Consider the following 20,930-nt stretch of genomic DNA (forward strand, 5'->3'; position numbering starts at 1 on the left):
ATTTGCTGCTTCAAACCCCAAATATCCACCATGGTCAAGGGTAACGGGAGCTGGGAAAACCATTCAGGTCTCCCACATGGGAGACAAGAACACAGTTACTTGGGCCATCACTGCTGCCTCCCAGGGTCTACAATAGGTTTTAAAGAAAACTCAGGAGATCTATGGGGATGTAGGGCTTGGTGAAGACATTCTGATGTGACAGCCAAGCCATATGCAAACAGAAAAAAAAAAAAGATAAAATGGACTTCATCAAAATTAAAATGTTCTGCAAAAGACCATTTGTTAAGAGGGTAAAAAGACAAACCAAAACTGGGGAGAAAAAATTTGAAAAACACATACAAGGGGTCCCAGAAAGTTTACAGAAGATGCATATTATGAAAAACTATGCATGGGATTTCAAATTTGTTTGCACCAAAATAAATGTATTATTTAATTCCATTTTCCAGGAACTTTGGAAGTAGACTCCCTCACCCAGACTGTTATCATCTTACCTCCATGAATGGGATAGGCATTCCTAAAGAGCAATTTCACGTACTTCCTTTGAATCATGTTACTGCTCTCAGCATGGCAATAGGTACAGAATACCTTCATATTCTTTGAACTTTTAACCTTTCCCTTTAAAATTACCATATTCTTTAGCTGTAAATGGTTATACCCTTTCTGACAAGGGTTGAGTTTGAAGGATTTTTTTCATGTTCTGTTTTTCAAATAAGAAGTTTCTCATGAAGCTAATATTCAGTTTCTAAAGTTATCAAACAAGAAAGAGTAGTTAGTGATGCAATAGCTTAGGTAAGTAAAATCAAATATTTTATACATTCCATATTTTTACTTCTAACTTGGACACTTAAAAATACTTCAGTGGCCAAGGCTGTGGCATAGCAGATTGAGCCACCACCGGCAGCACCAGCATCCCCTACGGGCACCAATTCATGTCCCATCTGCTCCTTTTCCAATCCAACTCCCTGCTAATATGCCTGGGAAAGCAACAGAAGATGGCCCAACTGTTAAGGCCCCTGCACCCCTGTGTGAGACCTGGAAGATGCTCCTGGCTCCTGGCCCAGGTTCAGCCGTTGCAGCCATTTGGGGAAGTGAACCAGCAGATGGAAGATTCTCGCTTTCTCTCTCTCTGCCTTTCAAATAAATCTTTTTTCAAAATGCCATTAGGGCATCCGCATCTCAAACCAAAGTGACTGAGTTTAAGTCTTGGCCCCATTTCTGATTCAGCTTCCTGCTAATGTGCACCCTGAAGAGCAGTGATGATTCAAGTGTCTGGGTCCCTATCACCCACAGGAGAGATCCAGACTGAGTTTATGGCTCCTGGCTTCACGATGGTCCAGCCCAAGTTGTTGCAGGCATTTAGGCAGTGAACCATTAGAGAGATAAAGTATCTGTCTCTGTATCTTACAGCCTTTCAAATAAATTTTTAAAAAATTTTAAATGCCAATCTGACTGCCAAGAATGATTTAGAAAGTGATCAAAAGCAGACCTGAGTACTCAACAGATATCTAGGGGTATCTGGTTTAACGACAAGTCATGTATGTATCTCACAAGGCTCACAATAACGCTTGTTTATTAAGGGTGATCCCGAATCAGTAAGAAGACTTCTTTATGTTCGCAATTGTGGCATCTACTGTTTAATGATAAAAAATGTATTCTCTAACTTACAGAAAAACTTCTACCCAAAATTACTGAACTATGTTTGGGTTACCAAAACAGGGTGAACCTATAAAGCTTTAGGAAATCTGACTCTCCAGAACAAATTAATTCCCTGGGGATTGTGGCTGAGTAACTTTTAGCTTCTACTTTACCTGTCTCGGAAGTTCTATGACTACTTACCAATATCTCATACACTAATCCGTGATGTTAACAGAGGTCAGTGTTTGTGGGTGGAGAGCAATATTTCAAAAACTTGACATGAGAATCACCTAGGGAACTTTCAAAAACACTGGTGTTCCAGAGCCTCAACCACAAATCCTGAATTAATTAGTCTAGAAAGAGCCTGGGCATCAGAACTTTTACAGCTTCCCAAGACAGCCAGATGTTGAGGCAGGACTGGGGACCACTTAGGTAAATAGCTTTCTTCATGGCTTCTGTAAGAATCTTAGGAGGGACACAGAATGCAGCATTTCCCAAATTTTTCTTCAAATCCTTTTTCTCATGAAGCAACTTTTAACACTGGCTTAGGTAATTCTTCAGCTGAAAATCAAGGTAAATATTAAGTTTAGAATCAAGCTGTACAACTTTCCAAAAATCAGAAAAGCTCTGATGTGTTCAGGGGTAGAAAGGTAAGGAAGAAAGCAAAGAAGCACCCAGTTTTATACTGCTATCATATTTTTTGTTAAAAAAAATTCCAAATTAAAGACTAATTTTAGCTAAAAAATTGCACTGTAGTTAAATGATGCTCAAGCCTGTGGCCCAACAACATTCACACACTGTGAAAGCTATTTCCATAGATAAATTCATGCTGCCCTCTATTGGTCCAAATAAATATTTTTAGATGAACTATGCCAGTAAGAGGATGATAAATCTTTTATTTTTAAATGGAAGAATTATATTAAATATCAAAGAAGCAAAATAAAATTTCCATTTTGGGTATTACTGAGCTCAAAAGATCAACTATCACATTCAAGAGTCTTCTAATTATCAAGACATTTTCAAGCCACCATAACTTTCCTCTGTACATGTAATAAAGACACATACCCCTTCTGCACATTCTGCAACAGCCTTCTCTAATTTATTTTCTTTTCAAACAAGTTCAAGACAACAGTTTGCAAACTTAAATGCTCATCTCCATAAGATTTTTTTTTTATTTGACAGGCAGAGTGGACAGTGAGAGAGAGAGACAGAGAGAAAGGTCTTCCTTTGCCATTGGTTCACCCTCCAATGGCCGCCGCGGCTGGTGCGCTGCGGCCGGCGCACCGCGCTGATCCGATGGCAGGAGCCAGGAGCCAGGTGCTTTTCCTGGTCTCCCATGGGGTGCAGGGCCCAAGCACCTGGGCCATCCTCCACTGCACTCCCTGGCCACAGCAGAGGGCTGGCCTGGAAGAGGGGCAACCGGGACAGAATCCGGCGCCCCGACCGGGACTAGAACCCGGTGTGCCGGCGCCGCTAGGCGGAGGATTAGCCTAGTGAGCCGCGGCGCCGGCTTCATCTCCATAAGATTTTTAAAAATTATATATACTTATATATTTTATGTCTAAAATTTTAATATCAAATTTTTATTAGAAGCTCAAATATTTGCGAAAGATAAAGTTTATGATTTATTGTAAATACTGACATCTTAAAATAAAAGTGTACATCACTCCTTTAAAAGGATGTCAATACGCATCAACTTAAAATAAACACCATGTTAAGTATATTGGGAATTTTTTCTCATTGCTTTTTATCTTCTTGAAGTTGCATTTTATTCCACTGTCTCCATAGATTTTCATCACAATGTGGTATTTTGTACCTAACCTGTTTTTCTCTTCATTTTATGATTCTAACATATAAAAATATGCATATAAATTAAAATATGTTAATATTTCCTGTGACCACCACATATAAGTTTAAAAATTTTGTGCAATAAGCCATTATGCAATTAGTAGCAGATAACTAAATGACATATATATTGCAAATATCAACAGATTATCACAAAAAGTAAAATCTTATGGACAAGAATCCACACAGTTCATGAGATACACATGCCATTTTATTTTTAGACTGATACATTCAACAAATATTTCTTACTGCTAAAATGAGAAAGCTTCTCAATTGCATTCTTATTTCAGTTTTTTTAGGCATAAACACTAAGAAACATTATTTACCTTAAGAAATGTTACCTCTGAATTTTCTTATAGCAAGGTCACTCAACTTTTTCTGTCAAAACTTACACCGTAATTTGTCATCAGAAATTATTTTTAATGATGTAGCAGTTGACAACTTGATTACGTCCTCTTTCAATTTGCTGAAAGAAAAGAACTAGAAACTACTACCTGACTTACAATAGGATGTGTTACACATGTATTACAGCTATTTCGTTTCTCAGTTTCAGGAACATATTTCAAATGGCATTACTAAGACATACCAAACAACTATTAACTATACCTGCTGTTGTTTCACCTAGCAGTTTAATTTTATATAATCAAAAAGAGCAAAAAATACAATTTAATATTGTTGTTTTCAGTACACTTCTGCTGATACATTACTGATTTTTAAAAAACATTTTATTTATGTATTTGAGAGGCAGAGCTACAGACAGAGAAAGGGAGAGACAGAGAGAAAGGTCTTCCATCTGCTGGTTCACTCCCCAGATGGCTCTTACAGCTGGAGCTGAGCCAATATGAAGCCAGGAGCTTCCTCTGGGACTCCCATGTGGGTACAGGGGACAGAGCACTTGAGTCATCCTCCACTACTTTCCCAGGCCATAGTAGAAAGCTGGATTTGAAGAGGAGCAGCCTGGACGCGAAACGGCACCCATATGGGATGCTGGTACTGCAGGCTGAGGCTCAGTATACTACGCCACAGCACCAGCCCCTACATTACTGATTTTATAAAATGCTATCATCTTATCATGCACTTAAATTTCTACCAAAACTTAAGAGCAGCAGACTTAGCTCCTTTAATTTACAGTAAACACCTACTGTCAACCAACTACCAAATGAGGTTATCAAAAAATTCTGCCTTTGTTCTCAGGTTAAATATATTTTGAGTTTAAAAGAAAAAGATTTTAATTGTCTCAACTCAAGATATAACTACATACCTTATATAAGAGATACCAAAAAAGACTAAAAAAAGGTAGACAAAAGAAAGTGATGATTGTTATACTGATTTCAGACAAAGTAGGAAATAAGATTTAAAAGTATTAATAAAAGCATTTTTTTAAATTTGACAGGCAGAGTTATAGACAGAGAGAGAGACAGAGAAAAGGTCTTCCTTCTGTTGGTTCACCCCACAAATGGCCGCTAAGGCCAGCACTGCGTGGATCCGAAGCCAGGAGCCAGGTGCTTCCTCCTGATCTCCCATGCGGGTGCAGGGCCCAAGCACTTGGGCCATCCTCCACTGCCTTCCTGGGCCACAGCAGAGAGCTGGACTGAAGAGGAGCAACTGGGACTAGAACCCGGCGCCCATATGGGATGCCGACGCACAGGCAGATGATTAACCAAGTGAGCCACGGCGCCAGCCCAATAATAGCATATTTTTAATGATAAAATCTGCAATTGTCAAATAACATATAGCACTTAGGAATAACAGTGCACCAGATAATGCAGCACCATCTTTACAAATCAAAAACAACAGGAGGGGCAGATGATTTTGGCACAGTGTTTTAAGTCACTGCTTGAAACACCTGAATCCCAGAGTGTCTGGTTTGAGTAGCAGTTACCCTGTGGTTCTAATCTAGCTTCCTGCTAAGACACCTGGGAGGCAAATGATGATGGCCCAACTACTTGGATTCCTGCCACCCATGTTAAAGACCCAGATAGAGTTCCTGATTCCTGGCTTCAGCATGGCCCAACCCAGCCTGTTACAGGCATTTGGGGAGTGAACCAGTTGATGGAAGGTATCTCTGTGCATCTCTCCCCTTTGTCACTCTGCCTTCCAAACAAATAAATAAACCTTTAAGACAACAGCAACTACTACAGGAGATGCAAGGAGATACAGACAGAGGCACTTGAAAATAAGTTACTATATCTTACCACTTAGTACAAGACAAATCAAGTGAGGAATGGGCATTAGGTGCAGCATTAAGATACCACTTGGATGACTGGCGCTGCAGCTCACTAGGCTAATCCTCCGCCTGCAGCACTGGTACCCCGGGTTTTAGTCCCAGTTGCTCCTCTTCCAGTCCAGCTCTCTGATATGGCCCGGGAGTGCAGTGGAGGATGGCCCAAGTGCTTGGGCCCTGCACCCGCATTGGAGACCAGAAGAAGCACCTGGCTCCTTGCTTTGGATCAGCATGGTGTGTCGGCCGCAGCGCACCTGCTGCAGCGGCCACTGGGGGGTGAACCAGCGGAAAAGGAAGACCTTTCTGTCTATCTCTCTCTCTCACTGTCCACTCTGCCTGTCCAAAAAAAAAAAAAAAAAAAAAAAAAAAAGATACCACTTGGGATGCCTGTGTCCCATGTCAGAATGTCCAGGATCAAATTCTGGCTCTGCTTTCCATTCTAGCTTCCTGCTAATGCATATTCTGGGAGGCAGCAAATCATGATTCAGGCACTTAGGTCCCTGCCACCCATGTAGGAAACCCAGATTGGGTTCCCAGCTCTTGGCTTCAGCATGGCCCAGCCCTAACTGTTGCAATATTTGGGGAAGAAACCAGCGGATGGGAGCTCTCTCTTTCTCTCTCTCTGTCTCTCTGCCTTTCAAAAAAATAAATGTTAAAGACAGATCAAGTGAATACAAAAAGGATACAGAAGATCAAAGCAACAAAACCCCACAAAAGATATTATGTATATTTATCAAACTTCACACCTTAATACTTCTTCCAAAGTGTATATGCAAGATCCAAAAAATAGAAATATTACAAACTACAGTCTTGATTTAAAATACAACAAACTAGAAAATAATAAAAAATTTTAAGTAAAAGGTCCTTCTGTTTGGAAATCAAATATTTTATTAAATAATTTTTACATGCAAGAGAAAATATAAACTAGGAAAGCAATAGTGGAAAAATTATAATGAACATACTACATATCAGAATCAATACCACTCACATAAAGCAAGTATCAGAAGAAAATTCATAGTCTTCAACAATTACATCAATAAAAATGAAAGAACAAATGAATTAAATTCAATATAAAAAGCTTTCTAAAAGTTATACATTATTATTAATCTGATGTTAGATTCCATTTGCTAGTGTTTTATTTTTTCTTATATATTTGGTATTAGATTGTAATTTCCATCTCTGTACTATCTTCTTATGAGGTTGTTGATGTAAACTTGTTTCATAAAAAGACAGAGAAATTTCCCTTCCATCTCAAATCTACTTTTATGCTACCCAACATGTAGAAGACCTAGTATTTGATATTATGGCAGACACAACTCCCCTGAGAAACCATGTGGACCTGATTTTTTTTTATGGGTTTATTCATTAGTGCTTTTCTCTGTTTCTCCTTCCCATGGATATAGGCAATTATCATCTAGGTTTTCAAATTAATTAACACAGAGGACTGCAATGTAATGCCTTAAAATTGGGTAAAATTTTTTCTTGTGCCAGTAGTCATTTCTGCCTTGATATTCTTGTTTTGCATGTTTGTGTTTTCTTGTTTAACAGCTAATAATTGTTCATTTTGTCAATTTTAAAAATCAGGATCTTGATTACTCAATTAGATGCACTGTTTTCTTTCCCTATATTTCTACTTTATTCTTCATTATTTCATTCTTTGTATGCCATTTAGTGCATATTTTAATAGTTTTTATTTTTTAGATAATAAATTTTCTTTTTCAAAAGACTGATTTATTTATTTGAAAGGCAGAGTTATAGGAGCAGGGAGGAGATAGAAAAATTTTCCAAACACTAGTTCACTCCCCAAATGTCCACAATGGCCAGGGATGAGCCAGGCTGAAGCCAGGAGCTGGGAGCCTAGCACACCATCCATGTCTCCCATGTGGGTGGCAGGAGCCCAAGCTATCTTCCACTGCTTTCTCAGGCCTTTAGCAATGAGCTGGATCAGAAGTGGAGTAGCCAGGACTCACACTGGTGCCCATATGGGATACCAGAATTGCAGGTTGTGGCTTAAGCCACCGTGCCACAATGCCAGTCCCATCATTTAGTGTATTTTTTTTTTTTTTTTTTTGACAGCTAGAGTTATAGATAGTGAGAGAGAGAGACAGAGAGAAAGGTATCCCCTCCGCTGGTTCACTCCCCAAATGGCCGCCACAGCCGGCGCTGCGCTGATCTGAAGCCAGAAGCCAGGTGCTTCCTCCTGGTCTCCCATGCGGGTGCAGGGTCCAAGCACTTGGGCCATCCTCCACTGCCCTCCCAGGCCATGGTAGAGAGCTGGACTGGAAGAGAAGCAACCGGGACTAGAACCCAGTGCCCATATGGGATGCCAGTGCCGCATGCAGAGGATTAACCAAGTGAGCCACAGTGCTGGCCCCCATTTAATGTATTTTTTAAAGATTTATTTATTTGAAAGGCAGAGTTATAGAGAGGCAGAAACAGAGAGAAAGAGAGGAGACTTCCATCTGCTGGTTCACTCCCCAAATGGCCACAATGGCCGGAGCTGGGACCAATCCAAAGCCAGGAGCCAGGAGTTTCTTCCTGTCTCCAATGCAAGTACAGGGGCCCAAGCGCTTGGGACATTTTCTACAGCCTTTCCAGGCCATAGCAGAGAGCTGGATTGGAAGTGGAGCAGCCAGGACTTGAATCAGCGCCCGTATGGGATGCCGGCACTTCAGGAAGCAGCTTTACACAATCCGCCACAGCGCAGGCCCCGATTGAGTGTATTTTTTAAATTAGCTATGTTGAGTCATCCTATGCAATAGTAAAAACTGTCTTTTTATTTTGTTGAAGTATCCTTTTATGTCCTTCAGAAGTACTCTACAGCTCTCCTTATGTATTCTTGCACATTTCTCGCTAAGTTTATTCCTCAGTATTTCATCTTCTTTGTTGTTGCCACAGAGTTTAACATTATATACTCTGATTATTGCCTGTGAATTTGAAGGCTATTGATGTTCATTTTACATCATGTTACTGTACTGAATCCTTTTATTGTGTGAATTATTTTGCATACAGTAATGCTCCCTTTTCCATGGAAGACAATAATGTTCCAAGACTTAGTGGATGCTTCAAACCACAGACAGGACTGAACTCTACATACTGCTTTTTTTATATACTAAATTTCATTGTCATTTAATCTCATGTCTTATAAAATATCATTCTTCATTTGGCATTTTCCAATCATTTAAGAAACATAATAACCATTCTTATTCTACAGGCCACACAAACACAAGAGGTAGATTTGGTCCCTGGACCACAGTTTGCTCACCTCTGTCCTTTTTCTATATCTATTAAAACTACTGTGGCATTTTGTAAATCTTTTTTTTAAGATTTATTTATTTGTTTGAAAGGCAGAGTTACAGACAGAGAGAGACAGGGACAGAAAGATCTTCCTTCTACTGGTTCACTCCCTAAATGGCTACAAGAGCCGGTACTAGGCCAATTTGAAGCCAAGAACCACCAGTTTCTTCTGGGTCTCCACATGGGCTTGGGCCATCTTCTGCTGCTTTCCCAAGCACATCAGCAGGGAGCTGGATGGAAAGTGGAGCAGCCAGGACTCAAGTCGGTGTCATATAGGATGCCAGTGCCACAGGCTTCACCACAGCACTGGCCTCCATTGTGCAAATCTTGAGAGCAAGTAGTGTTATGCCTCTAAATTCTTTCTTCTCAAAACTGTTCATCCAATTTGCATCTCTACACAAATGTCAGGATTGCCTTATTAACTTAAAAAAAAAAATAACTTGCTAGGTTGCTGAAAGAGATTCCTTTGCATCTTTGTTAACTTTAGAAAACTTCAGAAAACTGTAGACCTTAATTCCTAAATTTGATTAATGTTATAGCTTTCAGTATATAGGCTATACATATGGTAAACTTATTCTTGAATATGGAATGTTTATGCTATTTTAATTCTCCAAATGTTCAACAGTACTAGGAGAAATACCTTTTTTATAATAAACTGGCAATGCAATCTGTGACCTAGGTGAACTCACTTATCCTAGGTCTTCAGTTGATTTCTTTGAATCTATATATCTATATAGGATCACAGTGTATACAAAGAAATATTAGCTTGATATCTTCTTGTCTAATATCTCTTCCATCTACTTCTTCTTATTGCATATCCCAGAACTCAAGTATAATGTAAACTAGAAGTCCTGGGTATATACCACTGCCTTGTTATTGACTGCACATATATTCAGTTTTTCACCATAAAGTATAATGCTATCTAGAAGTTGTTTAGAGAAGCCCTTTATCAGATTAAGGAAATGCTCTTCCACTCCTAGCTTCTGTAGGAGTGTTGGCTTCCATCAAATACTTTTTCTGCATCTAGTGAGATGCACATATAAATTTTCTCCTTTATTTTGTTAATATGATTAATTATTTTGGTTATTCTATACTAAATCAATCTTGCTTTCCTTGAATAAACTCCACTTAATCATAGTATGTGAAATTTTGGATTTAATTTACTAAGATTTTGTTAAGGAGTTTTATATCTGTAATCCTAAGAGAAACTGATACTAGGCCGGCGGTGCGGCTCACTAGGCTAATCCTCCACCTGCGGCGCTGGCACCCCGAGTTCTAGTTCCGGTTGGGGCACCGGATTCTGTCCCAGTTGCCCCTCTTCCAGGCCAGCTCTCTGCTGTGGCCCGGGAAGGCAGCGGAGGATGGCCCAAGTGCTTGGGCCCTGCACCCGCATGGGAGACCAGGAGAAGCACCTGGCTCCTGGCTTCAGATCAGCGCAGCACACCGGCCTTAGCGGCCATTTGTGGGGTGAACCAACGGAAGGAAGACCTTTCTCTCTGTCTCTCTCTCTGTGTCTAACTCTGCCTGTCAAAAAAAGAGAGAGAGAGAGAGAGAGAAACTGAGATTGAGTTCATGCTGCCTCACCCTTGCTCAGATAACCTATTCAAATTCTCTTCTCTGGCTTATAAGAGTTTTTAGAAGACAAAGTATTTTAATGTCTTTGCTATGATAGCTGAGTTACTTCCCCCAAGTGATAAACATTCCTAATTTAATATTCTAATACTATGTAAAAATATGAAAAAATATTTTACATCTTACTTTCCAGTTTTCTATCCTATAAAGTGATAGCCCCATAAAGAACAACCATTTTTTAAGTTTTGATATGCATTCTACATTTAAAGCATATGGCCAAAGATGAAAGAACATATTTCCCAACCCAAGGGATAAGAATATAAAAGGCAAAGTTATTTATAACTATTAGAATAAATTCCTGCTTTTTCTCACTTCATGATTAATTCCTGTATCCAAGACGCTTTAAAGCTGTATAGGTATCTGACTTTATCCAATTAGGCTGAACCATATGAAACTCACATATATATAAGCCAAATATGGGCAATTTCATTTGGTTTAACTTCTTGTTTATCAGTTAATCACTGGCATTGGAATAGTAACCACAGTGAACTCACTCAGTCTGCATGTTGCTTTACCAGTGCACAAGCACCATCTAGTGGCAGAAACCAAAACTGCAGTCTGTAACTAAAGCACAGCTGAATATACATGCAGTGTTTATCAGCTCTTCTCTTTTCCAATTTTTTTTTAAAGTACATTACAAACTAGCAAGGAACCTTCTTATCAACAGTTTGAACAATGTGAAAATAAACAGCACACCAACAATTACAATCCTCAGCAACAATCCATCAGCTTATATTGCCTAATTTTTGAAATACAGGTCCAGCATCCCTTTTTTTTTTTTTTTTTTTTTTTGACAGGCAGAGTTAGACAGTGAGAGAGAGAGACACAAAGGTCTTCCTTCCGTTGGTTCACCCCCCAAATGGCCGCTACAGCCAGCGCACTGAGCCAATCCGAAGGCTTTGGATTGGCGCAGCACCGGCCGTAGCGGCCAATAGGGGAGTGAACCAACAGAAGGAAGACCTTTCTGTCTCTCTCTCACTGTCTATAATTCTCTGTCTCTTTGTCTCTCTCCCTAACTCTACCTGTCAAAAAAAAAAAGGAAAGAAAAAAATGAGACTGGATTACTCATAGTCAAGAATCTTGGGTGGAACAAAAAGATACTAGTGACTCTCAAATACAGTTTGTATCCAGGGGTTGCCCATGAATAACTTTTTTCTCCACCTATCCAATCATAAAACAGAACAAAGGAAAAACTCAGGTCTCCTTAGGCCTTTGAATGAGTGCAAGTGAAGAAATCTCATTAGCTAAGAATGAGGGAGGTGGGAGAGGACCTAATTAGTAGTTAGTATTTTAATATATTATTACTTAATGTTACTAATTATTAATATTACTTATTAATATTATTACTAATTTTAACTTATTACCTAATATTATTACTAATTATTATTTAATATTAAGTAGAAAATGAAAAGACCATTTCAAAATCCCTCTAAATGACAACTATTTCCTGAACTTCTTAACCTTTCATTTTCAGCCATGAAGATACTACTGATTAACCTGGAATCTGACAAGAAGAGAGAAAGGTTCCTCTGACTTTGGCTTTATTCAGGTCTCGTCATAAGCAAATTAAGGGCATGTGTGAAATACTGTAAAAAGCCTACTGAGTAATGGTTAGGTCTGTCCTCTTGTGAGCAGAGAAAATCTCTAAAGTGAAACAGGGATGAGCAGCTTAACAAAACTTCTCTATTTTCTTTTTACCCTTTTTGTGATCTGCAGACAACAGTAAAAACTCTCAAAATCTGAAAGAAATCCAGTTCACTTTATCCATTAATGGGCATGATCTAAGACACACTATTTATTACTTTAGAAAAGCATCCCTCTTGACAGCCAAAGAATCAGATCCTGGATTCTTGCTAACAAAGGAAAAAAGTCAACATTCTGAATACAAAGTCTAGAAATGAAAAACAATCAAACCAAACCAAATGACCCATCACCTCCTCTGACTTCATGCGCTAACTCCTCTCTCTCCCTTGGTTCACCCTGCTCTAGCCATACCAGCCTCCAACTGGAGGCACCCATGTGCAGGGCAGGCTCCTGCTTCAGTGGCTTTGTACATGCTGTCTCTTTAACGTGAATGTTCTCTTTCTCTGGCACTGACACTGCTTATCCCCCTTCTTCCTTCAGATCCTTTTTCTTTTTCTTTTTTTTTTTTAAGATTTTATTTATTTGTTTGAAAGTCAGAGTTACACAGAGAAAGAAGGAGAGGCAGAGAAAGAGAGGTCTTCCATCCGCTGGTTCACTCCCCAATTGGCCGCAAAGGCTGGAGCCGCGCCGATCCAAAGCCGGGAGCCAGGAGCTTCTACCAGGTCTCCCACGTGGGTGCAGGGGCCCAAGGACTTGGGCCATCTTCTACTGATCGGAAGTGAGGCAGCAGGGATTCGAACGGTGCCCATATGGAATGCCTGGAATGCCAGTGCTTCAGGCCAGGGTGTTAACTCACTGCGCCAGAGCGCCAGCCCCAGATACTTTTTTTTCTTTCCTTTTTTTTTTTTTTTTTTTTTTGACAGGCAGATTTAGACAGTGAGAGAGAGACAGAGACAGAGAGAAAGGTCTTCCTTCCATTGGTTCACCCCACAAATGGCCGCTATGGCCAGAGCTATGCTGGTCCAAAGCCAGGAGCCAGGTGCTCCGTCCCGGTCTCCCATGCGGGTGCAGGGCCCAAGCACTTGGGCCATCCTCCACTGCCCTCCAGGGCCACAGCAGAGAGCTGGACTGGAAGAGGAGCAATCAGGACAGAACCGGCGCCCCACCCGGGACTAGAAACTGAAGTGCGGGCGCTGCAGGTGGAGGATTACCCAAGTGAGCCACGGCACCAGCCCAGATCCTTTTTCTTTTTTTTTTTTTTTTAACTTTTATTTAATGAATATAAATTTCCAAAGTACAGCTTATGGATTACAATGGCTTCCCCCCTATAACGTCCCTCCCACCCGCAACCCTCCCCTTTCCCACTCCCTCTCCCCTTCCATTCACATCAAGATTCATTTTCGATTCTCCCTATATAGAGAAGATCAGTCTAGCATACATTAAGCAAAGCAGATCCTTTTTCAAAGGATACTTTCTTAGTGACAAGCCACTTCCTATTTCCTCCCCTATGAGAAAATGTGCTACATAGGGATTACTGTTTGGCTTTGCATTGATTTGGTACCAGATTTCTTTTATATAAAAGAAATAAGGTTCACTAGTCAAAATTCTAGCAAAATTTTAATATAGGTATCAGAATACAACAAATGTTAAAATGCTCTCAACAATCTACTCTCTGTAATACATTACAAATAAAAAAAAATTCCCAGTATAAAATAAACTTGGTGTTCCTTAATCAAGGGACTAGAAATATCTATTGTGCTCAAACAAGCAATGAGCTTTATTTATATTGAGTAACCTCAGAATGAAATGAAAGACAATGGATAAATTATACAGAAAAATAGAAAGTGCAACAACTATAAGAGAAACATACACCCCCTGTGCCTCCTGCACAGCGCCCACATAGGGCTGACAGCTGGGCAGCCTGTCACCGGATGATCTGTAGTGAGACGCAGAGACGCTGTGCAGGAAGATGGCAATGGAACAGCATGCCAGGGGAGCCAAGGAAAATTGAGGGGTTAAATGAAGTTAGCCAGCAGGAGATGGCACATATCCCGCAGAAGCACTACATGAGGGGAACAAGGGACTGGAAGTCAACTGCAGGTTTCCACCCCTGACGGACAAGGAACATGCCCACAAGCAGCACCTAACAAACAGCACCTTCTCCCAGGCACTCATGGAGGAAAGGCGTAAGAGCAGAAGTCTAAGAGATCGTGCAAATGTTTCTCAGAGACCCCAAAGGAATTATTTACTATCTAAACAGGAGTGTGCTTTACATGGTTACGATTAAGGTAATTTTTCCACTTCAAGCAAGTTACTAAAAAATTATCAGATTATACAACAGACTAAATAAATTCTCTATGTATCTATATTGTAAGGTCAGTAAATATATAAAAGCATTAGCAAATACCTGATCACATGTGGAAAAGAACACCTTAGCCATAAAAGCAATGGGAAAATTTGATCTAAAAAATCAACAGATTAGACCATAAAACATTTTAAAACTACAGCACATAAACAAACACAAAATTAAAAGCCAAATCTTTAAAACCAGGAAAATTACAACAAATAAAACAGACTAAATGCTAACACCCTCAACACATAAACATTTGAAAACTGCTCAAAGCAAGACAATAAAACTCAGCAAATTGAAACAAATCAAAAAAGGATGGGCAATTAATAAACATCTGAAAAATTGTTCACTCTCACGAGCAGTCAATAAAACTGAAATTTTTAAATGCCATTTTTTAAACTATCAAACAAGATAATATAATGTGGGGAGCAGCCCGGACTGGACTGAGTTACTGGAATTAAGACTTATTCTATGCATCTGCTCTCCCACAATATGGCGCTGGGAGAGAAGTAAACAGCTTCCGCACAGCTGCCTCCAGTTCAACCAATAAACTGTAGGACTTGCTACTGATTGGAGGAGAGCAGCGTACTCGGCATGTGGGCAGCCGAGTTGGGATTGGCAGAGGAGGACTATAAAGGAGGAGAGAGACGGCATGCACCGGGGAACATCTAAGGGGAATATCTGAGGGAACACCTGTGCAGCCCCCGAGAGAACCGGCCGGCGGTGTGCCGCTCCCCTGCGGAAGTGGGGAATGTGGCCAGGGGGAACTGCCCTTCCACGGAGGTGGAAGGGATAGTAGCCAAGCCGGGAAGAACCAGCAGCAAACCCGGGGAGGGCCGAGCAGACGAAAGAACAGTGCAGGGTCCTGTGTCGTTCCTCCACGAAGAGGGGGAGCAACATAATGGTGCCGTGACTTGGATTAGGAAACCTAGGACGGATAGGAAACTTAGGAGGGAAGAAATGGGAAAGAAATGGGAAAATATCGGAGAGAGAGACTAGCAAACAGCCTAGGGAAAATATCGGAGAGAGAGACTAGCAAACAGCCTAGGGAAAAGCCGGACGAAAAAGGTGCCGGAAGAAGTTATTGAAAGCCTAGGCATAGACTCAGATACGGACTACGGGGGGAAGCTGGGAGAAATCTCTAAGGTCGAAAGCGAAAGTGAAAGCTAGAACAAACAGACTCGGACGCGGACTGTGGGGAGAGGCCAGGAGAAATGAGGGAGGAGTATTGTTGGAAGAAAACTTAGGGAAACATACCGGGTAGAGAAAAGTGTTAGGGAAATTGAAGCCGCGGGGGGCAGGCTGAGGCGGAAACGAAAGCCACTTTGGGATTCTCAAGTTAGCCCGGGAATAGGGGGCGAAAAGTTGAAACCAGAAGCGGAAACGTAAGCCGGATTGGGATCCGTCTGATTAGCCCGGGGAGCAAAGGACGGGAAGCCAGATCGTGGGGCGGAGACGTGAGCTGGGTTGAATTCGCCAGGCTAGCCCGGGGAACTTAGATTGAATGCTAGTGGTGGAGACGTGAGCTGACGCTGTGTGACTCGCGGAGGCTGCCGTGTGCAGAGAGAGCGTGCGGGGCACGAATAGATAGGGAACGCAGGGCTGGCGCGAGGCCGTGGTTCAGACGCGAAAGGGCTAGTGAGAGACCGCGGAGTGTGCGCGCGAAGCCGAGCCGCGCAGATGAGAGAGGCGCGGGCTGAAGCGGCTCAGAGCCGGCGAGGCGCCGAGAAGCAGCCTCGGGGCGGAGCCCGCCGGCGGGGCGGGCGCCGGGAAGCCGCGGGGATAAGAGAAACAGAAGTTTAGAAGTAAAATGAGAGAAATGGGAATGTTGGCAGACAGAAGTAAAATGGGAGAAATAGGAATGCCCGGAGATAGAGAAATAGAGAAATAGAAAGGCCTCCCCTCAACATGGCAATGAGAAAGCTTGGATTCGGTCTGCCTGATTAAGTGAGGCGATGAGCACCTGCGGGCGGCTAGCAGCTTATGCGCCGCAGGTCACCGAAGACAGGCACGAATTAACATCAGTAAGGCCTCCCCACAATACAACAATTAGGAGGCTTGGATTCGGTCTGCCTGATTAAGGCGGTAAGCACCAGCAAGCGGCTCGACCAGAGTGTGAGCCGCAGGTCACCGAACACAGGCACGCATCAGCGCCTAAAGACCTCCTTACAACATGGCAAAGAGAGGACCCGGATTCGGTTTGCCTGATTGATAGGACTTGTAAGAACCTGTGGCAACTCTAGCAAGTAGAGCAGAGTGTGTGCCGCGGGACACCGAAGACAGGCGCGTATCAACACCAAAAATAAAAAGAAAGGGGGATCTGTGGGGAGCAGCCCGGACTGGACTGAGTTACTGGAATTAAGACTTATTCTATGCATCTGCTCTCCCACAATATGGCGCTGGGAGAGAAGTAAACAGCTTCCGCACAGCTGCCTCCAGTTCAACCAATAAACTGTAGGACTTGCTACTGATTGGAGGAGAGCAGCGTACTCGGCATGTGGGCAGCCGAGTTGGGATTGGCGAAGGAGGACTATAAAGGAGGAGAGAGACGGCATGCACCGGGGAACATCTAAGGGGAACATCTGAGGGAACACCTGTGCAGCCCCCGAGAGAACCGGCCGGCGGTGTGCCGCTCCCCTGCGGAAGTGGGGAATGTGGCCAGGGGGAACTGCCCTTCCACGGAGGTGGAAGGGATAGTAGCCAAGCCGGGAAGAACCAGCAGCAAACCCGGGGAGGGCCGAGCAGACGAAAGAACAGCGCAGGGTCCTGTGTCGTTCCTCCACGAAGAGGGGGAGCGACAATATAACTTCTTAAACCTCAGCACTGAGTAGAACAGACATTCCTCATGTACTGCTAGAAATCAGCATCAACTTTAATGTCATTGTGCTATGTATTACTTTTCTGAACCTCAATATTTGCTTTAGAGTTATCCATCTTGAGAAAATAGTTGGTAAAGGGAATAAAGTTTTGTACAAACAGGCTGCTTGAGGCATTATTTGTAAGAGACAAAAAAGAGGCAGAGGGGACACTGAGATGATCAAAATTAGACATACAACATAAAGACACCTTACCATGGGAAGCATTATGTAGCTATTGGAAATATTCCTCAAAGACTATTTAAAGATATAAACTGGTCACTACACTAAGTGAAAAGAGGGTACCTACAACAAATACAGGACAAACAAATTATGATACCTTCATAAAAAGAAAGGGTATTCAGTAATTTTAAACACAACAAAACCCTCATATAAACAAACATGGACGAATCTCAAAACAACCAAAAAAGAACAAAAAAAATTTATGAAGTTAAAGAAGTCAAAGCAAATACTGTCTGAGTCCAAATGCATGAAAATTCAGCAACAGGCAAAACGAATCTAAGGCAACAGAACAGGGGTTACTCCCGGGCAGAAGCTATCAAAATCCATGGTGTCCAAAGACACTCTCACGGCTCAGGGGATGTTCTGCATCATGATTTTAGCAGTGATCACTTCAGGAAACACATATTTAAAAAAATCATCAAATAAAATATTAACACATACACAAAATAATGAAAAGAAGCCTTCAAGATGTACAATTAAAGAGTTGTACGTTGTACCAGAAACATATGATACCATCATAAAGTACTTACAAAAACTGAAATTTGGTTAAATATATTTCTATACAAAGAAAAAAGAATGTAAGGTCCATCAAAATATTAACAGTAGCTAAGTTTTATATTGCAAATTATTTAAATTTTCTTTTTACCTTTCTTCATTTTCCACATCTTCTATAATGGGTTTTATGACTTTTATGATTGGGGGATAGTGAAGAAAAATCCACTAAAGTTTATTTTGAAACTTCCACCATGCTCATTAAAAAAAAAAAAAAGTTATATTTGTAACTATCACAAAGTACAAGAAGACAAAGGAAATCCTTCCTCCTTCCAACAAATTTCCTATGAATTATACACTCACTCGTGTCTGTTAATTATGAAGGCAAATCAAGAAAATTTAGTTCTGCTTAGTAAAAGAATGAGAAAGTCAACTGGGTAGCCAGCACTATAAACTGTGAGACAACCTCAAAATTGATCCTGCCTAGAACAAATACAGGATTTTCACGACTCAGCTGGAACTAGTTCTTGAAAACTAGGTGTTTTTTTTTAATTTATTTTAAATATTCTTTGTGAACCCGATTTACCTAAATTCCATACAAAATGCCCAAGTTTTCACATTGTATTTACGATAAGAATACTGAGTTTCACAAATTTTTCAATGCTCATTAAAAAATAAGAACAAAACCAAAGAAGACATACAAACCTCTGATTGTACATGCCCCGAAAGTTGTAATTAGCTCTATAATTTGGGAATGGCTTTGGATCTAATGGCCTGTAGATGGCAGGCTCTCCCCTTTTCATAGCAAGCCCATTCAGTTCCACAGTTGGAGTTATACTGCCTGTTTAAAAAAAAAAAAATTAAAGGCACAAGTGAAATATTTTCACAATAAATCATGCACGCTATTTTTAGGCTACATTCAATTACCATGGAAGAAGGTGAGAGTGGACTGCCCATCTGTATGGTTCGCTGCAAAAGCGCACAAAGTAAACAAAAGAGGAAAAAGAAAAGAGTATCTACTGAAATTCCTCTGGGGCTTCTGCAGCATTTTCTGTACATTAATAAACAGAACTTCAACTGTATAATCATCCTATTTGAAACAAAGTAAACACAGTTCTTAGATTGTTTACTTTGGATATTACCTTTAAAAGCACTGGATTTGAACACTACTTACCCCAGAAAGTACATGCATTTGATCATTAAAAACATCATCTGTGAATATTTTTATTTATACTTTGGTAATAAAGCATCCAACTTTAGCCATGATTACAGCGTCATGAATAATTCCTGAACTAATCTAATGATTAGTGCTGCTCGTACATTTCTTAGTATTTGCTAGGAATAGCTCCCTGCAGATTTTTCCTCAAACTAAAATTTCATCTATTCCTATCAAATATTAAGAAATGTACGAGCAGCATTATCAATAAAGCAAAAGACTAAAAACAACCAAAGCTATAAAAAGTAAAAATAACACACATCTTAATCTTTTACTTAATGATACACCTCAGACAATATACCTCAGCAGTAATGGGTACATTATTAAATGAAAAAGAGCAAATTATCAAATACTGTGTATTTTACCTTATCTTTTATTGAAGAAAGGAAAAAACATCGATATAAAATCTGATAGATTAGTATAAATGAAAATAACTTTTAAACTTTTTCAGGCATAAACTCAAAATTAAAACAAACAAACAAAACTATAGGGAAAAGGCACAAAGAAAGGGAGAAATGGCAGCTGGCCCTCTCAGAATGTACACTGTTTATAGATTTTATCTTGAAAATGTGAATATTCTACTTAATTTGAAGTAAAACAATTCCAGCAAAATGGGGGAGGAATTGGAAATGGTGCCCAAAATTCAAAGAAAAATTAAACTGAATCTAACTATTAACCAAGTTGGTAACTTAACCACAGAGAGAATTGTTTCAAATAATTTTAAACACTGCAAAATACTTATGAGATAGTTACTAAAGGAAAAGAAAATCAGTAATCTTAAGCTGTTTTCAGCATACTGTTAGTAACATAACTATAACTACTAGTATGTTTTGGTTTACTTAAAACAAAATTAAATCAAGATGGAAACAAAGTAATCTCCAAAACAAAGCAATTAAATTAACAATAAATCAAACTTGTGGCCTTAGTCAAACAAGGAATAATTATTTCAGAAAGCTTTAATATATAATAAAATTTCTCTATTTCTTAAAGAAAAAATATAACACCTGAAAGAAATCATAATTCAGTAATTATGTTGTTAGTAACAACAGTATTATTACTCTGAAATTATTATGTATTTATAAATAGGCATAAGATAACATAAACACTGTTAGAAACCAAGATTTTTAGAATAAAAGATGGGTGATACAATATAAAATCAAAACTTTCAGTAACATCCTGTAGTCTTACATTTGAGTTCATGATGTAGGTTCTCCTGAGCAAGGTATGTCCTAGCCCTGTCAACTTAGGAGGCCTAAAGGCAATGACCAAATTAGCAAAGAGGACAGGCAGCATCCAAAGTTTTGTTTACAACTATCATTTCCCACTTCAACAAAAATATATTTCTTGGAGAACAGCTGATTCCAGATCTGAAAGTGATATGATAAATAAAGGGAAAGAACCAAGTACCTCTCTTGTTTTTCCTGAATAAACTATACTCACAGCAAACAGGTGAGGGAAAAACTACTCATTTATGAGTACTGGGTGGAAGTTCAGCTAGTCAATGCAGAAGGAATAATTCCCAAAACATCACCATTTTGCTAATGCCGATAAAATATC

The 20,930-nt window shown here is 40.2% G+C and overlaps 1 protein-coding gene across 47 annotated transcripts in view; it reads right to left on the reverse strand.

Annotated features, from left to right (window-relative positions):
• The window catches only part of STAU2 (staufen double-stranded RNA binding protein 2), a 365,466-nt gene that overhangs the window by 248,981 nt on the left and 95,555 nt on the right, over positions 1-20,930 (reverse strand). For 45 of the 47 annotated variants that reach the window (XM_070075210.1, XM_070075196.1, XM_070075186.1 and 42 more), the window contains one exon: positions 18,863-18,998. The exons of 1 other annotated variant lie outside the window; for it this stretch is intronic. In XM_070075210.1, the coding sequence (XP_069931311.1) occupies positions 18,863-18,998 (136 nt within the window). Of the gene's footprint in view, positions 1-1,836; positions 2,197-3,806; positions 3,947-18,862; positions 18,999-20,930 lie in introns of all 47 variants that reach the window. One more of the 47 variants, XM_070075218.1, reaches the window with a different exon arrangement.

This window comes from Oryctolagus cuniculus, chromosome 6, assembly GCF_964237555.1.
Source record: "Oryctolagus cuniculus chromosome 6, mOryCun1.1, whole genome shotgun sequence".
Classification (NCBI taxonomy): Eukaryota; Metazoa; Chordata; class Mammalia; order Lagomorpha; family Leporidae; genus Oryctolagus; species Oryctolagus cuniculus.